The sequence below is a fragment of the Macaca fascicularis genome, chromosome 17 (genome assembly GCF_037993035.2).
Source record: "Macaca fascicularis isolate 582-1 chromosome 17, T2T-MFA8v1.1".
NCBI classification, from domain to species: domain Eukaryota; kingdom Metazoa; phylum Chordata; class Mammalia; order Primates; family Cercopithecidae; genus Macaca; species Macaca fascicularis.
Genome location: NC_088391.1, coordinates 68,153,002 through 68,180,047, shown reverse-complemented (window position 1 = coordinate 68,180,047; position 27,046 = coordinate 68,153,002). Strand labels below are relative to the sequence as shown.

Below are 27,046 nucleotides of genomic sequence, written 5' to 3'. Positions count from 1 at the left end.
ATCTAATTTTTAGAGAAATTTATTAAAGACCTACCATGTATCTGGATTGCATTTGAGGAATAAATAAGATACCCTGGGCAAGGGGCACAGCCTGATCCAAGTTTCGGAGAAGACAGTGTTTTAAGGATTTTGTGAAAAAAAGATTAGCTTGACCAAAGCAGAGTGTTAACGTTGAGGAGCAACCAGCTAGCTGTGTAGTTGGGGCCAAATTATAGAAAACAATGGATTAAATCTTTTATTTTCCCAGAAAGTGCTAAATTTTCAGAACTTAATGAAGGACTGAAGTCCTTCCTTGTAAGAGAATTTGTGAACCACTTTCTTGTATGAAAAGTTGTGTGAAAGCTGTTTCAGTTGGCTTGAGGGTATGTGTGAACGGGAGAGTCGGAGCATACAAGCACAGTTGTTATTGCTGGTACTGTGCTTTTCTTTAAAAGAAAGTTATTTAAGTAAGTTTTTAAAACTATGCTTTAAAACTTACCATTTGTTGCATTCTTAACCGGTTAACTAGGACTACTCTTGTTATCCTTCAAACTAATAGGCAATTTCAATTCAGAAACTTCTTCTTTCCACTCTGACCACCTATTTGTTTGTTTGTTTGGGAAAAGATCAGAAAAAGACACATGCCAGGGTAGAGGACTGCCCACTTTGAAAAACAAAAAGGCTAACGTCAGTATTTGACAAATAATTGAAAAATGATTGCCCATGTAACTTAAGTACTTTATTAAGCAGGGGAGTTTGATTATGAAAAAAAGTAACAATTTATTTGCGATAGACCTGTTGTTTCTAGTGTTATTTTTGGTACAATTTCCTCAAGTAGATATAGGAACGCTCCCCGCCACAAGTCTATTTAAGTTATGTAGTATATGATGTGTGTTTCTGCCTATCTTGTGATAAAAGAGAAAGTCCATTGGATAAAAGAGGGAAATTTTAATAAAATTGTTTCAGAGTTTGAACTCAATTCTGGCATTTTTATTAGGAAATGAGGCCCTTTTTTCATTGGAGACCGCATCAGATTATGTGAAAGATGACAAAGCTTCTTTCTATGGTTTTAAGTGTTTTGCAATTGGATATGAATTTAGCCCTGGACCTGATGAGGTAAGAATGAATTGCCTTTTCATTCTTTTAAGGAAGATTGTGTTTCTAAGGGCTAGTGAGTTGTGCTTCTAACTGACTTAAATTGTACTGTTGCCTCTATTCAAAAAGTCGGGGCCAGGTGCAGTGGCTCACACCTGTAATTGCAGCACTTTGGGAGGTGAGAGAAACCCTTGAGGCCAGTTTGAGACCAGCCTAGGCAATATATCGAAATCCTTTCTCTGCAAAAAAATGAAAAGAAATTAGTTTTGACCTAGGGGTGTATAATTCTAAATATTTTGTAGTTTAATTATGTACAGTGGTCTGTTTTGCTACTTTTAATACATGAAGAGGATGGAGTTTGTGCAACATGACCCAGCCTTTGAAGTGTAGTTATACCTGCCCTGAACCTGCTCAGTTGGCTATACCTTTCTGAGTAAACGGTTGAACCTGTTTTCACAAAGGGACTGTCATCTTGTCTAAATGTTTTAAATCATACAATAAAATAAAACCGAGGACAAAGTGGACCAAAGTAATGAATGAACAGTTATTTGGACAATGAACCTTTAAACCTGAACCTTACAACCAGCCTGAGATAAAACATTGAGTGTTAAAACATCTCCTCTCAATTTAACCATTAGCTTCACGTGCTTCCTTCTGATTTCAAAAGTAATGCTTGAATTCAAATCACATTTTGCTGATAATCCATATTATCATTCAAACATTTTTAAAGCAGCAAATTTTATGCAATTCCATAGGGAGTCATCCAGCTGGAAAAAGAATTAGCCAATCTTGGTGGGGTTTGTGCGGCAGCTCTGATGAAGAAGGACCTAGCACTGCCTATTGGTAAGTGTGGCCAATGCTGGATGTTGTGATAGTGTTTTGTTTTGTTTGTATTTTGAGAGTAGAATGTATGTATTATAAAAGGTCTGAAAATAGATTTGCAAAATATTCATGAGCAATAACTGCTTCATGTACTGGTAATTTGAGTTTGTCTAAGAGACTGAAGGGTATCCTCTGGCCTTTTTAAATTTACACACGTACATGGACACCCTTTTTATGCATATACATGCTTTGAGCCAGGGGGTATAGTGTGTATGTTCAGCCAAGCACTGAATATATAGTATTAAACCAAAAATTCTAGATATTTCTTAAATATTCTAGTGGAAATATCAAGTAGATAACTGAATATTCATTGTCTAGATCAGAGGACAGGTAGATAGAAATGTAATTGAATATGCTCATTATTTAAAGATATGGGACTGTATGAAAGATATGCTAGAGAATGTAGATAAGAAAGAGAAGATAGCTTAGGATTAAAGCTGTGACTTACCAAAATTTCAAAGATGTACAGAACAGGAAGAGGAGGCTGCAAATGAGACTGCGAAGGAACAGTCAGTGAAGGAGGAGAAAAACCAGGAGAGGGGATGTTCCTGGGATTTTGGCATGCTCTGAGAAGTGCATTAAAATCTGTCATTGGACTTGAAGACTTGTTGGTTGCTTGTATATGCAATAAGAAATATGTTAGTAAAATGAGAGAACTGTAAGTCATTTCAGAGTAGAGAGGGAGAATGGAAAGTAAGGAAGGGCGGTCCATTTGAATTTAGATATCTCTTTAGAAGAATGTTTCACTGGAGCAGAACAGAGATGAGGCAGTGGCAGAAATGGTACTTTTTTATATGAAGCAAATTTGTATGATCCACGATTAATCTATAATCAAGGGAGTAAAGTTGAAAATAAAAATGCTTACTGATTCTATAATGTTTATACATGGTTTAAAGTTTTATTTTCTTATCCCCCCCCCAAAATCCATCTTTACTCCTTCCTTTAAGACTACCCTTCCCACTATTATTTTTTCCTCCCTTTTCTGCCTCTGACTTTCCTTCTTTATTACGTTTTCTCTTCCTGGTCCCTTTTATTCTTCTTCATTCCTTTTCTCCCAGTTAATATTGGTATGTATGTGCGGAAATGAGACCTTGTATTATATCCACATGAGGAAAATTGCTAGCAACCTATTTTTGTCAATAGCTGTTAAAGTTTACCTTATATATACTTTTTGACTTAAAAAAATTTTATACATATTTGCACAAATACTCAAAAAGTATATGTTGAAGGATGGATTAATATAGCAGTGCTTGTGATTGTAAAACCCAGAACCAACCAAAATGTCTTTCAGTTGGGAACCAGTTAAATAAGTAATGGCATACCCATTCAGTGGCAGTCTGTGCAGCTCTTTGAAAAAGTAGACCTATATGGCCTAACAAGGAAAGCTGTCCAAATTATATTAAGTGAGAAAAGCAAGTTGCAGAAGAGGGTCCCATTTTTGCATACATTATTCTGTATATTACAAAAGAGTATGTTGTGGCTCACACCTGTAATCCGAGCACTTTGGCAGCCTGAGGCGGGTGGATCACGAGGTCAGGAGATTGAGACCATCCTGGCTAACACGGTGAAACCCCGTCTCTACTAAAAATACAAAAATTAGCTGGGCATGGTAGCACACGCCTGTAGTCCCAGCTACTCGGGAGGCTGAGGCAAGAGAATCACTTGAACCTGGGAGGTGAAGGTTGCCGTGAGCCGAGATCGTGCCACTGCACTCCAGCCTGGGCGACAGAGTGAGATTCCATCTCAAAAGAAAAAAAAAGAGTATGTTTGTGTGTGGTTGAAACACATATACATTTTTGGTTTGTTTGCACACCAAGTTTCTAGAACAACACATAAGCTGTTGACAGTGGATAGTTTTAAGGGGGCATGGCACTGGTTAGAGATTTCGAATTTTTTGTTCTACACTTCTATACAATTTGAGTATTTCACCTTGAACAAGCATTACTTTATTAGTAACATTTAATAATGTCAAAGAAAGATCAACAAATATGTTCTATATTAATTAATAAAGGAGAAAGTGGCTAGGGGATGCAGTCACTGCCTTTTATTTTTCTGTGAGTCCCTGTCATTTACTAAAGTTATAGCTCTTCTATAAGGCAACCAAAATATAAAGGCTCAGATTTGAAATAATTTGCTCCCTCTTTTTTTAGACAAAACGAATACACTAAGTTCAGAAAGTATACATTTATATTCATAAATGTAGGATATATCTTTGGCAAATCACCCATGGGTGCTTCTTGAGTATTGCCTTGAGAATTGTAGTATATTCCCACTGAAAATATCTTATATATTAAAATGTATGCTGCTGGGATTTTTTCCAGAATCACAAATCTTTTCAATCTGGAATAACAGAATTATTTAAAAAAAAAAAAAGTGTAATGAATGCAAAGAACTAGAAAATTAAACTGAACTAAGTATTGACATGTTTTAGTAAAACGTTTTATTCGCACAACAGGTAATGAATTAGAAGAAGACCTTGAAATTCTTGAAGAGGCTGCATTGCAGGTATTGTCCCAAATGTTTTAAGGATAAACTTTGTACATTAATTTAAAAAGTATTATCACTCAGATCAGCCTATTTATCTTGACCATTGGGTCCATTCATTAAGTACTTCACTCTATTCATTGGCATTATAGATATAAATAACTTATAATTGCTCCCTTTGGTGGGAGAAACCCATGTGAGCCCTATGTATTTGGTGGGTAATTGACTCTGGAGTTAGACAAAAATCCTTTGGGAGAAAAAACAAATCAAGTACCAAGGGTGCAAAGGATGGCTTGCAGAGCTGTGGCCATTTAAACTGCATCTTGAAAGAATTTTTTTTTCTCTTTTTTTCTTTTTTTTTGCCAGCTAGAGAAAGGGGAAAGACATTTCACAAAGGATGTATAGTTGTGTTATAGGAAGCAGCAAAAGGTGAGGTCAGTACAGTTGGTGAGCTCAGTCTGTGACAAACCAGTATATCATATTAAGTGGTTAGGGCTAATTGCCTGTGGACAATTGGGAGCCATCATTTGTTGTTTTTATTACTGTTTGCTTTACCTTTTTTGCTCGTTTAGGCATTAACTAGCACATTTGACTCTGAATGGAAATACATGAGTACTGTATTTCAGTGCAGTACCCTTTTGGATCTGTTACATCAACCTAATATTTCTTAAAATTGCTTAGAGATGACTATATTGTATTCTTACTTCATTAGTCTGACTTTAGCTGGCTAGTAATCTGTAATAGGATGGAAATATCAGAATCTATAGGCATCATTTGTCAAATTGTAATACCTACTTAGGCCAAACCAGAGATTCTGATGTACTGCTAAGTGAGCACCGTTGGTTACCACACACTGAGAACATCAGTGATGGGGAAAATTTTGCATCTAGCAATGGTGTGAAGATAGAAGAAAAGTTGAGAGTCTCTCAGCTGGATCAGTGGTGCTCAGACCCTAGGATTTGATAGATTTGTAAAATTTTCCAAAAATATTTTTCCTGAGAACTTATTAGGTAAAAACACTCTTTAAAAATGTACTACTTATTATCAGCAATGTCTTATAAAATAAAAGACATTTTAATAGCCCCAGATGGAAAGGTCTTAGAATGGAAGACTCTATTATATCCTTAGTTTTTCTAATTCGGCCATGGATCAGAGAACTTTGAGCCCACATTTGGAAAACACCAATTTAGATCATACTTATTTTCTGTACTAGGTATATGTAGTTAGTAGTAGTGATTTAAATAATATCTGTAGAGCACTTGATAGGTTTCAGCATCTTTAATATTATCTCTCTGTTTTTGTAATTACACTTTGAAATCAATGTTAGGTCTTGCATCTTACAATTATAATAACTGAAGTTCAAAGAAGTTTTGTGACTTCTTGAAGACTCAGGTGGGAAACAAAGGCTGGTACCCAGTCCTTGTAATTGCTAAGGCTAGTGCTTTACATTTTATTTATTTCCTGAGATGAATTAAAGTGGTAATAATGAAAACGTTTATTTCATGTTTATCAAGCACTATTTTAAACATTTTGTGCATTTTTAACTCCCCACAACAACCCAATGAATTAAAAAGTTTTATCTCCATTTACAAATGCATAGAGCATTTAGGCAGTTCACCCACGATCACACAGCTAGTGAGCAATTGCATTGGGATTTGTTCGCTGGCAGTTCGGTGACAAAAGAAACCCTGTCTCATTAGCTGGGCATGGTGGCACATGCCTATAATCCCAGCTACTCAGGAGGCTGAAGCAGGAGAATTGCTTGAACCCGGGAGTTGGAGGTTGCAGTGAGCCGAGATCACACCATTGCACTCCAGCCCAGGCAACAAGAGTGAAATGCCATCTCAAAACAAAACAAAACAAACAAACAAACAAACAAAAAAAGTTCATGATTTTGAGCACTGTCTTCTGATCATAGGGAGCTGTAGTGTGTCAGTAATGTTAAGAAACTTCTGAGTTTTAAAAAGCCACTGGCATCTTATGTGTATTCTTTTTTTACAGTTAAATCTTTGTACCTTAAGATTCAAAAATAAAAATTAATTCAACAGATATATAATAAACAATATGTGTCAGGCAACATTCTAGTTAAAGGAGAACTGTCAAAGAGTTTCTATTAGTCCGTTTTCACACTGCTATAAAGAACTTCCTGAGGCTGGGTAATTTATAAAGAAAAGAGATTTAATTGAGTCACAGTTCCCTACATGGCTGAGGAGGCCTCAGGAAACTTACAATCATGACAGAAGGCAAAAGGGAAGCAAGGCATGTCTTACATGGCAGCAAGAGAGAGAGAAGGGGAAAAGCCTCCGGACTTATCAAACAACCAGATCTTGTAAGGACAACAGCAAGGGGGAAATCTGCCCCCATGATTCAATCACTTCCCACCAGGTCACTCCCCCAACACGTGGAGATTATAATTCAAGTTAAGATTCGGGTGGGGACACAGAACCAAACCATATCAGAGTTCATATATTGTTTATAATTTCAGGGATTATTATGGCATATAAAGTGTCATCTAGGCCAGATATGGAGAGATCTTTATTGTGTTACTGTTCAAGAAAAAAAAAAAAAAATGATGTCCCAAATTGCCTATCTCTTTGGCATGTAAGGTAGTTTTTGTGATAATCTAACATGTATTAAACACTTACTGTTTGTTAGGCAATGTATTATATATTTTATATGCATTATTTAGTTTAAATTTTATAATAACTGTATAAAAGAGAGATTATTTACCACCAGTTTATATAGTTTACAGATTCAGGGATGGTAACTTTTTAGCTTAAGAGCACACAGCAAATAATTTGTCCAAAGCCAGGATTTGAACTTAAGTCTATTTGATTCCAAAGATGATTATTTTTGAAACTGCATAATTTCAAATGTGATAGTACTAGAAATGTAATTATTTTCTATGAAAAAAATTTTTTGGAATTTATTTTATAGTCAGTAAAAAGTTTTTAGACTTTCAGCATTTAAAACAAACCTTTCCAAAAATGTAAGACTTACTTGTCAGATAGGTGAAACCTAAAATTTGTTTTATCTGCCTCTTCTTCTTAACTTTAATAAGGCTTAGACAGGCTAATGAGGTTTGCGTGCTGCCACAATCAGGTTTCCACTCACTTTTACCCAAGTCAAGACCTTGGTGCCCACCCACCCAAGAGAACAGCCACACCTTACTCATGATAGCTGCCTGTAAGGGGAACTTAAAAAGAGGGAAGCTGGGTGCAGTGGCTCAGGCTTGTAATCCCAGCACTTTGATAGGCCAAGGTGGGAGGAGTGCTTGAGGCCAGGAGTTCAAGACCAGCCTGGACAACATAGCAAGACCCCATCTCTACAAAAAGTTTTTTAAAAAATTAGCCAGCCATGGTGGCATATGCCTGTAGTCCCAGCTACTTGGGAGGTTGAGGCAGAAGGATCGCTTAAGCCCAGGAGGTCGAGGCTGCAGTGGGCTATGATGCCACCACTGTACTCCAGCCTGGGTAACAGAGTAAGGCCTTGTCTCAAAAAGAAAAGAGAGGGAGACATCCACAGCTGCTGACAGAGGACGTAACACATAGAGGACTGGCGTGGGAGGAGATATACCATTTTATCCAGCATGCAGATCTCTGACAAGGCATTTATTTTTGAGGGAGGAAAGAAACGAGAAATATTGTCTCATAATTTTTCTCCTAGGAATTTCCTATTCTGTGGGTTAAAAGAAGGAACAGTGGGGTATGTGGAGAAAATGATTTCTCCGTAAAGGCCTGTCTAAAAGTATCTGCATGTTGAAAAATTACATGTAATTAAAGTTTTATTTTAAAATATATATAAATATTCTTTTTTACTTAACAGGTGTGCAAAACCCATTCTGGAATTCTTGGAAAGGGTCTAGCTCTTTCTCATTCACCAACTATATTAGAAGCACTTGAGGGAAATTTACCACTCCAAATCCAAAGCAATGAACAGTCTTTTCTGGATGATTTTATTGCCTGTGTCCCAGGATCAAGTGGTGGAAGGCTTGCAAGGTAAATGTACTTTAAGTTACGTACTTTATTTTAGGGCTTTCATCTTTCATCATTTCTGAAAGAGGGGAGTCATTAGAATATTAAAGTGCTACCTTAAAAAAGTCTGGTTTGCCGGGCACAGTGGCTCACGCCTGTAATCCCAGCACTTTGGGAGGCCGAGGCGGGCAGATCACAAGGTCAGGAGATCGAGACCATCCTGGCTAACACGGTGAAACCCTGACTCTATTAAAAATACAAAAAAAAAAAAAAAAAAAACCATTAGCCAGGCGTGGTGGTGGACGCCTGTAGTCCCAGCTACTCAGGAGGCTGAGGCAGGAGAATGGCGTGAACCCAAGAGGTGGAGCTTGCAGTGAGCCGAGATCGCGCCACAGAACTCCAGCATGGGTGACAAAGCGAGACTCCGTCTCAAAAAAAAAAAAAAAAATTAAAAAGTCTGATTTATGTATATTTAACTTACTGAAATATAAAATGACAGTTAATATTTTTGTTTGGTAGTTTTTTGTTTGTTTGTTTGTTTGCTTTTGAGAGAGAGGGTCTCACTCTGTTGCCCAGGCTGGAATGCAGTGGCATGATCTCAGCTCACTGCAACCTCCACTTCCTGGACTCAAGTGATTCTTGTGCCTCAGCCTCCCAAGTAGCTGGGATTACAGATATGCCACCACACCTGGCTATTTTTCTTTTTTGTATTTTCTGTAGAAACAGAGTTTCACCATGTTGCCCAGGTTGGAATAGTTATGATAGTATATGATAAGACTCAGTGTGATGGCTCATGCCTGTAATCCCAATACTTTAGTAGGCTGAGGCAAGTGGATTGCTAGAGCAAAGGAGTTGGAGACCAGTCTGGCCAACATGGCGAAACCCTGTCTCTACAAAAAATACAAAAATTAGCCAGGCATGGTGGCCCACTCCTGTAGTCCCAGCTACTTGGAGGCTGAGGTGGAAGGATTGCTCAAACCCTGGAGGCAGAGGTTGCTGTGATTATGCCAGTGCAATCCATGGTGAAACCCTGGCTCTGCAAAAAATAAAAACATTAAGCATGGTGGCACACATCTGTAGTCCCAGCTACTTGGAGGCTGAGGTGGGAGGGTGGCTCAAAGCCTGGAGGCAGAGGTTGCTGTGATTGTGCCACTGCAATCCAACTTGGGCAACAGCGCAAGACCCTGTCTCAAAAAAAAAATGAATTAATTAAATTAAATGTATTATAGTTGTTAATTGATTATTTTTGTTGCTTTTTGTTTGTAGGATGAAAAGGGACAAAAATATTTTGGCCTCCCTGATTTTACTAGTAAAAAAATTAAAAATAAAAATCCCAACTTTTTTCTGGTTTTAATTTTAAAATTGCAGAGATTACTCTTTAGTTTTTAAAAATCACAAAATAGTGATTGGAGAGGAATATCCAATCACTTAAGTCAGCCTCACTACTATACTGTGCAGATATTTTTACATAATGCATGGTAGAATTACTTATTACTCAGCTCACAGGACAACTTGAATGTGTAGATTACAGAATGAATTCAGGAATGGACATCACAAATTACAGAACATTGATGCATTTTAGGTGGAAAGCAAGGTAATGAGGAAGATAGTTGAGAAACTGTGATAAAAAGTTGGGCAGTACACCTTGAACCTGGCTGCTGTCAGGCAAGCAGAGGGCCATTTCTACCCCTGCTTTTATAGAGACATTGCTTTTTCCAGGCTTCCCGGATGGCAGAGTAAGGCGGAGCTCCTTCAGAGAGAGTGAGCCTGCTCAGGACTTCAAATTATACACAACCTACATCGTGTTCTTGGTGATTTTAAATTAGCCATAGTTAAAATTTCAAGTTTCCTGGTTTTAAAAAGTTTTTTATACTGTATTTAAATATCAGAAATCTCCTGTGCTTGGCATATTTTTTAAATGAATTTGTCCTTAACAGTTTCCGAGGGAGACACTCAAGGTTATCATTGAGTTGGAAATGAAGATAATGTTTTAGCATTTTGTTTGATACAAGTTTTGTTCATTTGGCTTAATTTTATATTAATCGTTGAAGATGCTGATCGGTGTTTGGGGTTTTGTTTATTTGTTTTTCATTGCTATTAGGTGGCTTCAGCCAGATTCATATGCTGATCCTCAGAAAACATCTTTGATCCTGAATAAGGATGATATTCGTTGTGGTTGGCCTACCACCATAACTGTTCAAACAAAAGACCAGTATGGGGATGTGGTACATGTTCCCAATATGAAGGTAATTATAACTGGATTAAATTAGCAGACATCCATATACTGGCTATGGTGACTGATAACATTTTAGAAATGCTAAGTGCTGAGAGTCCATTTGTTTTACAAACCTCTTTATATAATGGGTGGTGCTGAAAGTTTGTTTAAATGACTTGTTTATATTAAGTAGTCCCCAAGTTTCCAAGTTACATGTATTTTTTTGTGAGTTTGTTCTTTACATTTTGCTACCTGTTACGGTGACTCAAAGGAGGGATAAGAAAGTATCCATCTAAAGAGTGCCAGGCACATAGAGGGAAGACCCTCAATACGTATTGATTTATTCAATACGTATTGATTGAATAAATGCATTTTTAAATTTTGTATATAGCTTTGAAAGACTCAAGTACATTCTGTGTTTGGTATAATTGAAACCACATTTAAAAAATAACACTCATTAAATAATTTAGAAATATATGAGTTTAGATTGTAAAAGAATGAGGAATTGAAATAGTTGCATAACATAATGATGAATATAGAGTTTTTAGGATACCTCTTACCTGAAATAATAATTCATAATGATGTTTCAGAGCATGTTATACATAATTATTTGTGATTTAATCTGTTAATATGAATATCTCATTTAAAACTTTTATTTCTGAAAAATTTATATTGAATAAAATTTTATATAGGCAGTCCCCAGCCCTCTCCTCCTTCAAAGTTGTCTTATAGAGTGATTGGTTATTTGAAGCTTAGAGTTGATTAAGCCACAAAATCCTCTTTGCTCATAGGACAGCTAATTTTGCCGCAATATTATTTTCAGTAGAACTATTTCAACTACTTCATGCATTTATTCATTTATAGCATAAAGAAGTACAATGCCAATGTAGCATCTTACCTAAGTAAAAAATAAGAGCACATTGTTTAAATGACTTAAGACTAGTAAATAAAACTGTATGGAAAAGCTTTCAACCCTGATGCTAAATCAAAATCAGTCTTTTAGCAGTGTCTTTCAAATATTTGGCCATGATCCATAGTTAGAATTTTTATTATAACCCAAAGATATAAAATAAATATATGATGGAGTAGTGTCTATGCAATAGCATATATTAAGTACATATAATTTACTTTATATATTCATACACACATACGTACATAATATGCTATACTCTGATATTTTCTCTAATTTTTTAAGGCAAGTCATACCCTTCACAAAGTGAGTTCATGCCTACTTGGAATTATTCTATAAAATGCAAAAAGCATCACAAATTATAAGAAAAAAATGAATTAAAAATAAAGTTATCCTGATAGTGATATGAAAAAAATGACTACTGGAGGATGGAATTTTGATCACAGTACAATACACATTAAGATATTGAAGGACTTGTATATTGTGTATTCACTGATGAATTTCTTAATGTAGTGAGTTGTTAAATCCAATCTTTGAACCCTCAAGATTAAGTTTTTTATTCATGTGACAACATTCTAATACCATGTTCATACTGTTATGCTTCTGGTATTTCTTTAGTTGTATTTTCTTTCTTGTGTTTTCTCCTTTGCACCTTTTATTATCTCTTTTGATATCTGGGTTGTTTATATCTTGCATTCATAGTCAGACTATCTTTTTTTCTTTTCATCTTAGAGTTCTTTTTTTAACCATATGATCTACTTTTTTTTTTCCTCTCTTCCCCTTCCCTCTCCTCTTTCACTTTCCCCTCCTTCTGCTTTTTCCCTCTTTTCTTCCTCTTCTTTCTCCTCCATATATTTGCTTCTCCTGCTTTGTATCTTTCCTTCCCTTAAACCTCTTACTCAGTGTACTCTAAATTCCTTTCAGATTTATCCAATTTAGAAACTTTATAGAAAATCACTCTAAATACTATCTAGAAGAAGTGATTTGTGCTTCTACTGATATTTAATTTATTAATATCATATTATATTAGCTGGAAACAAAATTAACCTATTTTACTTTCAGCCTATTAGTATATGAAGTCTCAGAAGTACTTTAGACTGTTCAGAAATTGTTAAAAAGCTTTATGCAGCAATAGCTAATTATTTGAAACATAAAAATTGATTTGCAGCTAATATTTCAATGAGTTCCAAAATGCTTTAGAAAGCAACAAGTGTTATTGTTACAGTTTTTTTGCTTATAAAATGACTTGTTTCCTACATGTGATAAAATGAGTTAGAACTAAACACACATATTGTACCAATGTCAATTTCCTGGTTTTGGTTCAGTACCATCAGTGTTTGACAGTGTTGGATAAAATGTAGCCATTGGGGGAACCTGAGTGAAGGGTACATAGGACATTTCATCTATTTTGAAACTTCTTGTGAATTAAAAAAAAAAAAAAAAGTTTATTTTAAGGAAATCTTACTTATTGACAAGAGAAAGTCACATAGGAAATAAAAGAGTAACTTTTTTAAAGTAGCACAGTTTGTAAAAGAAAGCAGAATGGTTATTCTATAATGTCTCAGTTTTCTTAGAGTATAAATTATTCAATGATTTACTTCAAGGTTCATGGTGTATACAGACATAGACTCTAGTGATAATTTGTTAAATACTTAGGGTAAATATAGTTGCTTACAGAAAGGTTAAATTGAAATAGTATGTATAAAAATAGTGCCTGTTATTTAAAATCAAATATGTTTGAGACAAGAGAGTTCCCTTGACCCCTTTGTGAAACTTGACGTGGGTGTGGTATGGCTCATTTACTTGGCTTCTGCACTCAAACCCCTTGCAGGATGGGGAGCACCCAGGCAAGCCCCTTTGGGCTTGTGTCTAGGGGTGTGTCACAATTAATGCTATTTTAGCTTTGTTGTCGGTGGATGGCTAAGTGTTAAACAGCTCAGTGAAGAATCAGCATGACACCCTTTTTGGATTCCCGCACCCAGTGTGTCCTGAATTCTTGTCCAGCATTCAGAAAGAATCAGGTCATACGAACAGGTGATGAATGCGTGAATGTGGCGTTTTTGTTTTTTGGTTTTTTGTTTTTTGAGATAGTCTCGCTTTGTCGCCCAGGCTGGAGTTCTGTGGCGCAATCTCAGCTCACTGCAAGCTCTGCCTCCCAGGTTCACGCCATTCTCCCGCTTCAGCCTCCCGAGTAGCTGGGACTACAGGCGTGCGCCACCACACCTGGGTAATTTTTTGTATTTTTAGTAGAGACGGGATTTCACCGTGTTAGCCAGGATGGTCTCGATCTCCTGACCTCGTGATCCACCCACCTCGGCCTCCCAAAGTGCTGGGATTACAGGCGTGAGCCACCGCGCCCGGCCACTGCGGATTTTGTCACACAGTGGAAGTGGCCCTCAGCGGAAGGAGAGCTGGAAAGGGCATGGTGTGAGACGGTGATATTTCCCTGAAGCCTAGCAGTCTCCAGCCAGGCTCCTCTCCGAAGTGGTGCCGTGTGAGGTTAAGCCGCGCGTCTGTCAGTTGCTGCTTCTCCACTTGATATTCACCACTTGTCTCTCTGCTAGCTGAAGTCTGGGATTTATAAGAGCATAGGGTAGCGGGGCAGAGCTGGCCAAAAAGGCAACATTTAGGCGGAATACAGGGATAAACTGGTCTCAGGGCCGTGGTTTCCAGGCTTGAGGGTGGGGCCTTTGCCAGGGAACCACCTTCTCCTTTCTGGTATATCTCTGACTCCTGTCTGTATCATCTTCAAATTTTTAAATTATATTTAAAGTTTAAAGCTTTTCATACTGGCACGTGTTTGAGTTGAAATTTTAACCATATACCTGTAAACTGCTGTTTTTTAAATATAAGAATGGGTTTTTAATATTTCCAGGGGATTGTGTCAGTCCAAATACTGATCTCTTGTAACCTCACCTGAAGATAGTGGTCACTTAATGGAACCTATTTGTCACCTGTGCCTAACGTTATGTAAATGGTGAAAGTCTCAAACTACTGATTCCATAGAATGGCATTATTAAGAACAATAAACATTAAAGACAGTCTGTAGTTCTGAGGTAGTCCTCAATTACTTAAAAATGCTATCACTTTTATCTCTGCTACTTTTTCTATTTCTGTGACACTCCTGTTGAATTACCTATTCTTGCCAACCACAAAAATGTTGTCTGTAAGGAACAGCAGAAACTTTGAGTAAAGCTCAGAATGGTGATACCTGCTGAAGACCTAAAGTGATATTCAAATTGTGTGTACATTTGTGGTTGCCTAGGGGTCAAGTGTTTTTCTGCCAATGCATAAACAAATAAAAACAGAACGTTTTCTTATAATTCCTGGAAAATATTTCTGAAAAGTCTTTTTATAAGACAATTTGTATTTTCAATATATTAACATCCCTCAACAAATCTGTGCTTTGTATCTATATAGTAGAGTTAGTAGATGAAAGATAGTCCCGTTTTATTGTTGAAGAAATTGAGTTGCAAAGTTATAATTCCTGGAAAATATATCTAAAAGGTATTTTTATAAGACAATTTGTATTTTTAATATATTAACATCCCTTAACAAATCTGTTTTTTGCATCTATACTGTAGAGTTAGTGGATGAAAGATAGTCCCGTTTTATTGTTGAAGAAATGGAGTTGCAAAGTTTAATTATTAATAGATTGTTTAAATGTTTATGTTAGTGATAGAGCTGTCTAATAATATTCTTTCTTCACTAGAGTAAAGAAATATCTTTGGGCTTTAAGTATAAGATTTGTTTCATTAAGTGTTAATTTTTGAAACTTCTATCAATAGAGAACATTTTCTTCTTTAGAACAGTGCAGCTGAAACTGACATTAGTGCTTTAAAATGTCCTGAGATTGTGGGAAAGCATTTACACTTGCATTACCTGATAAAATAATTTGTTAGTCCCTGCTATAACTTAATGTAGATTCATTCCACTGCCTTTTCCTGTACTTTATTAGTGGTGCATTTGTTTTTATGTTTTGATATCTCTGATTATGTATTCCAAAATGATGAGGCCTTGTTTTACACTGTGTTCATGATTCGTATTGTCAACCCATCTTGAGGTCATTTGAACTCTGTTGAATAAGCCTTTGAAAGGAATGCCAGAGATAGACCAATGCTAACATAAAGTATGCATAATTGTGAGTTTATAATTGTAAGTTGCTTATTTTGATGTCAGTGACAATTAAATAATAATAGTATTTGGTTTCTGTAATACCATGTTTAGGTGGAAGTGAAAGCTGTCCCTGTTTCTCAGAAAAAAACATCTTTACAACAAGATCAAGCAAAGAAACCTCAAAGGATTCCTGGCAGTCCTGCAGTAACAACTGCATCTTCTAATACTGACATGACTTTTGGAGGACTGGCATCACCAAAGCTAGATGTTTCATATGAACCAATGATAGTGAAGGAAGCTCGATATATTGCCATAACAATGATGAAGGTAATTTATTTTACTTATCAGAAAAATTTTAGTTTTCAACATTCGTTTATTTAACCAACATTTCAGTGTTTCAGATGCAGACACGAAATTATAAGTCCGAAGAGCATTTGATGGATATTAAATTTGCAGCAACACTTTTAAGATAATGTTATCCTATCTTCAGAGAGGGTTTTCATTGGTTTTTGACAGATGTCCAAAGGGGATCATCAATTACAGATCAAGTTAATCCAATCAGAGATACAGGTGTATTAGGCTGTTTCAGTTCCTGTGAAAGTATTTGACTACTTTTGACCAGGAACAGTGGCCCACACCTATAATCCCAGTGCTTTGGGAGGCCAAGGAGGGAGCAACACTTGAGGCCAAGAGAGTTCAAGACCATCCTCAGTAACATAGGGAGACCGCATCTCTACAAAATATAAAAATAACGTAAAATTTCTAAGTACTTGTCTATTTGCAGTTTACTATTCGTGCTAGAATGTATCTCTTGAGGGTTTCGCTATTTACCTATGCCCCCCTTCAGTTTTGGATTCTCTCAAATGCCAGATGTATCTCCTAGAACTCTTTGGGATTTTTAGCTCTCTAATAACTTTAGACATTAAAAATATACATTTTGGATGTTCTAGTTATCTTCAGAGGCAGCGTTAGTCTGAATTATCAAGGTCGTCATTATTCGAAGCTGAAGTTTATAATTTTGGCATTTTCAGAGAGCAGTCATGAGCCATTGAAGGCTTTTGGGTAGAAGAATGGCTTGATTAGATTTGAGTTTTATAAAGATTATAGTGGAATATGGACGGTGTAATTGGGCAAATGATCAAGACACATGGCTTGGTTTTAGTCTCTTTAGGGGACTGTTGACTTAAGTTGGTTAGATATGCTGATCAGTTGGACTACTGAGTTGTCAATCAGGATAGGTTCAATAGAATCGGTAGAACCTGGTAGCTAGTGGAGGTGGAGTAAAGAAGAAAGGTAGGAAATAAAAGATGAAATTCACATTTTGAGCTTGTGTCCAATTGATAATGGAAGAAGGGCAGGTTTTGGTTAAGAAAGATAACAGATTCAGTTTTGGATGAGATGAGTTTCAGGTACTTCTGAAATACCTATGTGAAGATGTATAAAACAAAGTTGGATGTACAGACCTGAGTGATCACAGTCTGACCTCAAGAAAAGGATTCAAGAATCATTAGCACTTACATTGCTTATGAAGTCATGGGAATAGATGATACCTTCTATGGTAAATGAAGACAGAAGTTCCAGGATAGGATCCTAAGAAACACCAGTATCACTGAGTCTCAGACTCTTCTCTACATCAGAAGCATCTGGAGCACTTACTTTAAAAAAAGATTTCCAAACACCCAGAGATTTAGATTCAGTGGGTTTGGAGAGAGAGTCAGGAATTTGCCTGAAACAAATATGCAGAGTGATTCAAATTCAAAACCTATACTTTGAGAAATATTGATTTACAAGATAAGAGAAAAAGAAAGGAAAAGGAAAAACAATTCACACTGGTAAGAATACTAGCCAAAGAAGCAACACATAATTAAGGGAATGGCTGAAGTGAGTGTAGATAAGCCTCTCAAGATGTTTGACTGTAGAAAGAACCAGAGGAAATGGAATTGAGTGAAGGCTTTGGAGTATGGGGTCTTATTAATAGAGATAGACTTACATATTTGAGTGCTGATTAGGAGATAATTCAGAGAAAGAAAACAGTAAAGACACTCTGAATATAAAAATAGAATCTAGAGCTCAAGTGGTAGCAGTGGCCTTAAATAGGAGGAGTAGTGCTTGTTTTCATTCTGCCAGGAGAAGGAAAAGAAAGCTTAATACAGATGCTAGTAAATTTTTAGGTTTTGCAGCCAAAGGAATTATTTAAAACCGTGATTTTGTGTTTGGAGTTGGAAATGGAAGTGATGAATCTTAGGGTCAAGGTTTTGAAACAAAGGGGAAAAAATGAAATTGTTATTCCTTGAGATTGAAAGAAAGCACCGATCAGAAAAGATGTATTAGATGCCTTTGAATAATAAGTTGAAATTGAAGATTATTTGTAAATAACAATGTGAGTCATATGAGCATGGGTAAAATAATCATTTGGATTGATCTAGCATTAAAATTTTGCTAGATAGTTCAGCAAAAGAACAGTGGAACAAGAAGTTGAGTATATGGTAGCTAAAGAGAGGACAGTGGAACCTAACTTAGTTTGGAAGGGAAGAAATTTCAGAGAGTCAAGGAAGTTAGAGGGACTAGACATCAGAGTAGATATAGGAATAGTTATTGAGGTTAAAAAAAAAACTGAACAGCCCACTTTATTTTGATTTCAGAGACAGAACAATTCTGAGTAGTGTCACAGGTCTGTGACTTTTGGTGTGAGTGGCTGGAAAAAAGTTGAAGTTATTGAGGTTAAAGAAATCAGGGAATGAGAAACTGGAGTTCTAGATGAATTGTCCACTGGCTGTTAAAGAAGTCAAGGCTACAAATTCTTCTCTATTCCAACACTTATTTAAGGAATTTAGTTTCTTGTCTCCTTACCTCCCTAGTCTTTTAGTTTCCTATGAACATGCTTCAATTTGTATAATTTCTTTTGCAAATTTTGTTACCACAACAGAATGCAGTATTTCAAACATGTTCTGAGTAGCCTAGGTTTAGAGCAGGTATAGAATACCATTCCCAAACAGTATCTGTGAAATGTTAATTCAGGTTCCGGGAGGAAATTTTCCTTATCAACCATTCACAGATACTATGTACTCACCCAGTAGTGAGCCAAGTATTGTAGAGGATGGAAAAATGAGATATGGTCTCTTCTTTCATTACTAAGTGTGTTAATAATATGTATTTGAGGGAAGGTGATGAAGTAGAAAATACATTGTACTCAAAGTCTAGAAACCTGGATTTCCTTCTTTTCTCACCTTTGTATGGCCAAAGACTCAGCCTTAATTTGCGTTTTTCTCACGTGTAACTTTTGAGTAGGTAAAGTCAGCTAGATCATTCCTAATTCATTTTTATGAAAACAAAAAGGGTAGAGAGAAGGAAAGGGGCTTTGAGTTTGCTTCCTTTTACTGTAAGTACAGGAGGAGTTAGAAGTGGATGGGCAGTTGGACATCTTGACCTGAACTTGAAAGATAATGATTTCTTTGCTAATGTTGCAGGCATACAGAAGTATTGGGAATAATGTGCCAAGTTTCATGTACCTACAGCCCATTTTTGTCTTTACATTTTACCATAATTGTTTCAGGTCATTTTGTTATTTTTTATTAAGAAACAGATTGCTACACGTACAATTGAAGCCTGCATAAACCCTTCCTCAGACCCATTACCACCCCTTCCTTAGAGGTAACTGTTGTCCTGAGTGTAGTAATTCTCATTCCTATGTATATTTTTAGGCTCTTGTTGAATACAAATTTATTCATAAGCAGTATATTTTGGATTGTTCAATATGTTTTCCAGAAGTTTATAAAATAGTATCATATTGTATGTATCATTTTGCCAGATTTTTGCTTAATGTTATTTTTGAGGTTCAGCCATGTAGCTATAGGTCATTCATTTTAACTGCTTTAAAGTATTCCTTTGGGTTACTATTCCATAATCTGTCCATTCCCCCATTGATGGACACCTATTATAAACTGTACAGAAATAAACATTCTGTATTTGTCTCCTTTTGTACATGAGCAAGAGTTTGTGTAAGATGCATACTTAGAAGTGGAATTGTTAAGTTGTAGGGCTTGCACACCTTCAACTACGTTAAGTGTTGTCAAAACTCACATTCCCACGAGCAATGTATGAAAGTAGCAGGTGCTGCATGTTCTCCTCAGCGCTTGGTTCTTACCAACACAATTTGATGACCATGATATGATTTATTTTAGTTTTGTTTTCTTTCGTGTTTTCTTTCAAGTTTAGTTAAATAACTTTTCTGGTCTTTATTGACCTTTCAGATTTCTTCTTCAGAGAATTGTCTTGACTCTTTTTTTTGTTGTTGTTTATCTCTTTTGTATGGATTTGTTCTTTATATATTATGGATGCATATCACCTATGGGTTATACAAGTTAAAAATCTCCTTCTCCGAGGTGGAAGCTTTTCCTATCTTTATAGTATCTTTGTTTTGGAAAGCTTTAAAATTTTAATGTACTCAGAAGATGTTATCTGTTTTTTTCTTTTGCTTTTTTTGTAAGTTTTGGTGTTTACTGTTGGATCTTCAAACCACATAGAATTTATATTTAATAAATAGTCTAATGTAGGTAATTGAGTTTTTTCTTTTTATCCTATATGGATAACCAGTTGTCTCACAACCATTTATTGAATAATGTATTACTCTATTAATCGAGAATGTTTCTAAATGATTTTACAGTTGTTACTGGTCTCTTTTTTAAAGGTTTATGAAAATTATTCATTTGAAGAACTACGTTTTGCATCACCAACTCCTAAGAGGTAAGAATCGCTTTCTCAAAGTATAACCAAAACATGTGTTGTCGCTTGCAACTAAAATCGTCCTGCATTTCAACTTTATTTTCTATAAATAATTACTTTATAGCATTTTTCTAGGTTGCCATTGCTGATAGAGATTTGTCACATAATAATGTATAGATTTGCAGAAAGCATGTGTTTACATTCAACTGTAATACTGCCAGCATGTTACATAATACTACTTACTAATGAAAGTAGGTATGTAAAGTAGGTATCTAGTATCTAAAAATGTTTAAATTGACTTGTTTAGGATTGATTAGTTTGTTTTTCATTTGTTTGCTATTTAAAAATTAATCCTTTTGTCCTTCCAATGAATTGTGGAGAGATTTCAGCATGTGGTATACTTCTATTTGATTGTACTGTCTTAATTTTTCAGCCCATAAGTAATTCTGTTAACTTCAGATTTAAGCACATTTTTTTGAGTTAATATTTTATTTGTTAGTAACAGTACTTCTTAAAATAGACACTTGGAAAAAATAATTAGATGCATTATAGTTTGGAGAGATCACCTCCATAGAATTTAGAAAAGTCCCTGAAGTGAATCTGGGATAGCAGAATTATGTATAGGCTGGAAATGCCAGTTTGAAACTCATGGGGAAAATACATTTGGGAATCATCTACATAGAGATGGCATTTATTTAAAACTGAGGAATGGATGTCACCTAGATAGATGGCATAGGTAGAAAAAAGATTACCCAGACCCAAATCCTGGGGCATTCCTTAAATTAAACGGTAGTCAGAAAAGGGAAAGCAACGAAACACTGACAAAGAATGACCAGTGAGATAAGAAAAAAGCCAGGAAAATAAATGTCGCTGAAGCAACAGGAAGGAAGTATTTCAAGATAGGAAGAGTTGTCAGCTATTAAATGCTACTGAGAGATTACTGAGGATGAAGTGACCATTGAACTTGGGGACATGGTGGTCATTGGTGACTTTGACATCAGCAGGTGTAAGGAAATGTTGGAAACAAAAGCCTAGTAAGGATAAATTGTGGGAGGGAAGTAAAAGTGAGAAAATGGAGTTTGATATAAATAGGAGAAGAGATGTTAAGACCTTACTAGAGGAGGCTGTAATATCAAAGGGAGGTGTTAGCGAAGGTTCTAAAGTTTGTGTGCTAATGGAAATGGTTCAGTAAATTGAGAATATTGATGATGCATGAGAGAGAACAAGGTGATTGCAGCATAAAAATGTTGAGGGAATAAGATTCACAGGACAAGGGCAGGGGCTAGCTTTGGATCAAATCCAGGACACTTCCTCTATTCTACCATGAGAGAAGGCAGGGGCAAGTAGGTTTATTAATCACATTGCAACTTTGAGGTTGTATCTGATTGCTTATTGTCTCACAAGAAAGAGGTGAGGTCATGATCACCTGAGAGTGAGGAAGAGAGGTGATGCAGGTTTGAGGTAAGAAAGAAGTGAAATTCAAGCATTTTGGAGAGTAGACAAGCATACTATGGCAGGGTGGTAGGATTGCGAGGAGGTATGCAAACAAATTAAATGTTTGCTGAACTATTGTAATGATGTTGGCTGCTTAACCAAAAGTAAAATTTCCAACATCCATCTTATTTCTTTCCAGACCCAGTGAGAATATGCTGATCCGTGTCAATAATGATGGGACTTATTGTGCAAATTGGACTCCGGGGGCTATTGGACTCTACACTATTCATGTTACCATTGATGGCATTGAAATTGGTAATTTTTTTTTAAGCTGTGAGCTACTACTTACTTCGAATAACTAGAATCAAAATTATTTTTATCTTCTAGTTTTGCCCTTTAACTCGCCTCATACATATGGATAGGTTTCATAAGTTATTTGAGGCCTTGTTTTCTCATTCATAATGAGTAATTAGTGCGTTAACATTTTGTAATAATTTCTGGTGTCCACCCAAGCATTGTAGCCCTCATGACTCCTTCCCTGCATTCCCTGATGTGAATAGTCAGGTGTGCTCTCTTCCACGGTGCTGTGTTACCCTGTCTCTCCCTTGTGGGTGTGTCTGTGCTTCGCCTGACTGTGAGCAGAAAGCATTCATGCTTGGATCTCCCAGTGTAGCTCAGTGCCTGGCACGTAATGACAGTAAATATGGATGAATGAATGCATTTTTCAATCTATCAATGTGTTATAGGATATCTATACAGTCATGTGCCTCATAACATTTTGGTCAGTGATGAACAACATATATAGTGGTGGTCCTGTAAGATTTTTACTGTACCTTTTCTATGCTTAGATATGTTTAGATATGCAAATCCTTACCATTGTGTTACAGTTACCTACAGTATCCAGTAGAGTAACATGCTGTATAGGATTGTAGCCTAAGACCAATAGGCTGTACCATATAACCCAGGTAATCTGTACCATCTAGGTTTGCATAAGTCCACTCTGATGTTTGCACAATGATGAAATTGCCTGGTGATGCATTTCTCAGAACATTTCCCCCATCCTTAAGCAATGCATGACTATATTAGATACATGAGAGGGGATTTATTAGGGAAAATTGGCTTGCAGAGTTATGGAGTCTGAAAAGTCCCATGATAGGCCACACCTGCAGGCTGGAGACCCTGGGATGCAGGTGGCCTCAGAACCAGAGAAGCAGATGATGCAACTCTCAGTCTGAAGCCAAAGGCCTGAGAATCCAGGAGGGGCACAGATATAAGTCCTGGAGTCTAAATTTTGGGGACCCTGGAGTTCAAATGTCGAGGGACAGTAGAGGAAGTGTTTATCCAAGCTCCAGAAAATAGATATGCATTCACCTCTCCTCTGTTTTTGTTTGCTCTGTGTCCCCAGCTGATTGAACAGTGCCTGCCCACATTGAGAGCAGATCTTCCCCACCTACTCCACTCACATTCACATGCCAGTCTTCTCTGGAAACACCTTCACAGACCCAAAAGTTATGCCTTACCAGGTTTCTAGGTATTCTTTAATTCAGTTAGGTGGACACCTAGAACTAATCATCACAACCATTAACTTTGAAAAACATACTGCTTGTCTTTCAGGCATTAATCTTTCCTTTCCTTTACTTTTAAACTGTGTGTATAATAGGATAACAAGGAGAAAACTGTAGTACTTATCAGTGTGAATTTCTTGTAACGTTATTTTTCCTGATGCTCCTCAAGAAAAGGGGTTTCTGTGATCAGATAGATTTCAAAAACCTGGTACGGGATGAGTATCTTTTATCTGAAATGCTTGCAACCAGAAGTATTCTAGATTTTGGACTTTTTCTGATTTTGGAATAGCTGTATTATAGCTACCAGTTGAGCATCCCTAATTCAAAATTTCAAAATTCAAAATGCTTCAATGAGCACTTTTTTTGAGCATCATGTCAGCATTCAAAAAGTTTTAGATTTTAGAGCTTTTTGGATTTGGGGTTTTCATATTAGAGATGCTCAACTTGTATATGGTAGTCTCACTTGAGACATTCACACAATCTACATTAACATATTAGGGATTCTGAGAAGTTCTGAAATCAAGAAATTTGTCTATGTTTAATCCTTATCATGGGACCCCTTGCTAGTGGGAAAGAGAGAAACAGGGTGGAGATAGTAATAATACCAATTAATATTTCACCAAAATATTTGGAAAACTCTGCTTTAAGTAGTTTGCTTTGTCAGTGGAGGTAAAGAGGTACTTTACATTGATGTAATTGTATGTTCTCATACATTAATATAACTATATAGACTCAGATATGTCCAGTTCACCTGACCGTTCTAGAGACCTTCGCCAGCAGCCTTTGCTGCACTCTTCTTTATTTCAACATATCCATAAAGCCTTTAGTTCAGCAACTGTGTTTTGGTTCTGAGCATACATTGTCCTGAGTAAGACAATTCCTGTCAAGTGTTAACACTTTACTGAGGACTGTGAAAGTAAAACAGGCAAACCAAAATCATATGAAGTAGAATATAAGTAGTGACATACAAGAGATACAAATTACAGTAGGAATTCAAAAGTAGAAATAGCCAAGAACGACATTGTGAAGATTTTCTTCTCTCTAAAAATTCTGGTAAAATTTCAGTAGATAGAGTTTTTTTCATCATCTTATCTAATTGTGGGATGAAGGAAACTGATACAAATTAGATAAGAAAAATCCACTTGTATTTGTTTTTTGGAATGAAGCTGAAGAAAAAGACTTGCTTACTTAGAATCATCCATTTTCTTCCATACTCAACTTCACTGCTCTTCTTCGTAAGTTTTCTCCCATGCCATCAGTGGGCTGCAACCTTGCTTGACCATGGACAAGCAGAGATAATAATTCATTAGAACAATTACAATAATAATAGCTAACATTTATTGTGCATTTAATATATATATCTAAATTTGTTCTACATGTACTTTTTTTTTTTTTTTGAGACAGAGTCTCACTCTGTTGCACAGACTGGAATGCAGTGGCACAATCCCTGCTCACTGCATCCTCCACCTCACAGGTTCAAGCAATTCTCATGCTTCAGCTTCCTGACCTGGAATTACAGGTGTGCGCCACCATGCCCAGCTGATTTTTGTATTTTTAGTAGAGATGGGGTTTCGCTATGGTGGCCAGGCTGCTCTTGAACTCCCAACCTCAGGTGATCCGTCCGCCCCAGCCTCCCAAAAGGATTACAAGTGTGAACCACTCTGCCTGGCCCCTTGTACATTTTAAGTCATTTATTTCCTACAACAGCTCGGTGAGTTAGATACTATTATTTTTCCCATTTTATAGATGAAGAAATTGAGGCACAGAGAGTCAAACAGTTAGTGCAAGATATCGGAGTAACCAAAGCAGTCTAACATGAGAACCTCAGCTTCTCATAACCATGCTACATTGTCATAGAGATGACTGGTAGAGATGATGAGTGGTATTCTGATTTGATATTGTCTGATAAGATTTAATTCTCAAGGGTTTTTTTTTTAATTATTTTCCATTTTTTCTGTATCATTTCATATGTTCTAGTTAAAGATAGGGAGCCCCTTCTTTTCCTTAACCTCCTGAGATATTCCTTTAGAATCTTAGGGCCATTTTAAAAATATTTCTCTTGTTTAGCTTACTAAATATCCATTACCTTAAAAGGACAGAAATCAGATATTTGTGTTAATTTTTTTTTTTTTTTTTGAGACGGAGTCTCGCTCTGTCGCCCAGGCTGGAGTGCAGTGGCCGAATCTCAGCTCACTGCAAGCTCCGCCTCCCAGGTTTATGCCATTCTCCTGCCTCAGCCTCCCGAGCAGCTGGGACTACAGGCGCCCGCCACCTCGCCCGGCTAGTTTTTTGTATTTTTTAGTAGAGACGGGGTTTCACCGTGCTAGCCAGGATGGTCTCGATCTCCTGACCTCGTGATTGTGTTAATTTTTAAAAATAGCCTGTGGATGTTTGTAAGATTAGGTTTAAGGATCTTCCTTCTGTTTTTTTCTCATATGTTACAGTTCTCTTATTTTTCTGACAGATGCTGGTCTGGAAGTAAAAGTAAAAGACCCACCAAAAGGGATGATACCACCAGGAACTCAGCTGGTCAAACCAAAGACTGAACCTCAGCCTAATAAGGTTAGGGCAGAATGAGCTGAGAGCCAGAATCATTCAATTTTTACATGTTTGTCACTGATGCTTCAAAATGGCCAGTAAACATCTAACGTTTTACTTGATTTCAGGACTTAAATTCTAATTATCCCTAAATAAATTTAGAGAGTAGTTTATGGTAATATTTCTAAGTTATAACATATGTACTTCTTTATTTCTTTGTGTAATGCTATCGTAATTGATACATATTGTATTCTTCCTGCTATATAACATTTACAATGAACAAAAAGTCTACTGAAATAAAGTGTAAAGTTTGCAAGGCAAAAATGTCCTCTACTGTCAAAAGAAAAGTTAACTTCTGAAATCTAAAGAATAAGTACAGGCATTTTGGTAAACTGCATGTTAAAAAATGAAATATTGGTAATTGAATTTGTTTTTCTAACAGAAACAAATGGTTTTTATCCTTCTTAACACATATCTTCAATATTTAGAAATGAGTTAAAATATATATAATTGTCTAAGTTTTATTTTCAGTAATATACATTTCAGTGCTTAAAAGGTCTGTGGTTAGTGTTGTTATAAAGCACTGTTATTTGCAGAGGGAGCCTCACTACAAATAATTCTGGAACCTTGTTAAGAATTATGATACTTTCAACCCTGCTTAATTTTACTTCTAGCTACTTATAAGATCTCTATTCCATGTTCTTCCTACCTCACTGTTTATCTTTGCCTTTCTCAGGTTCGAAAATTTGTGGCCAAGGACAGCGCAGGGCTTCGCATTCGTAGCCACCCTTCCCTTCAGAGTGAGCAGATAGGCATAGTGAAAGTCAATGGAACTATCACTTTTATTGATGAGGTAATTGATAAAGGAGCTCTTGGTAGTAAATTTTGGACAGAAAGTTTTTGCATTGTTTTCTTAATAATAAGGTTACTGAGTTTTTTGTCAGAATGTGTTTTAAGCAGTTTGGGAAATATTTTAAAACTACTTTATAGAATGTGTTCATTGAGTTTCAAACAGTTCATTTATTTTATCGTTAAAAAATAACTAAAATTATATTTTGAACATGAAAAGAACAATGTTCAACATAGTATTCAGAAATCTATACATGTATTCACTGAAAATGGGTATAGTTTT

General features: G+C 36.3%; 1 protein-coding gene across 34 annotated transcripts in view; it reads left to right on the top strand.

The window, feature by feature from the left end:
- The window catches only part of MYCBP2 (MYC binding protein 2), a 286,627-nt gene that overhangs the window by 164,846 nt on the left and 94,735 nt on the right, over window positions 1-27,046 (top strand). For all 34 annotated transcript variants that reach the window (XM_074021188.1, XM_045377006.2, XM_074021199.1 and 31 more), the window contains 10 exons: window positions 977-1,095; window positions 1,830-1,917; window positions 4,412-4,461; window positions 8,266-8,438; window positions 10,516-10,660; window positions 15,767-15,982; window positions 20,343-20,398; window positions 22,011-22,126; window positions 25,841-25,938; window positions 26,651-26,767. In XM_074021188.1, coding sequence (XP_073877289.1) covers window positions 977-1,095; window positions 1,830-1,917; window positions 4,412-4,461; window positions 8,266-8,438; window positions 10,516-10,660; window positions 15,767-15,982; window positions 20,343-20,398; window positions 22,011-22,126; window positions 25,841-25,938; window positions 26,651-26,767 — 1,178 coding nt within the window. The remainder of the gene's footprint in view (window positions 1-976; window positions 1,096-1,829; window positions 1,918-4,411; window positions 4,462-8,265; window positions 8,439-10,515; window positions 10,661-15,766; window positions 15,983-20,342; window positions 20,399-22,010; window positions 22,127-25,840; window positions 25,939-26,650; window positions 26,768-27,046) is intronic.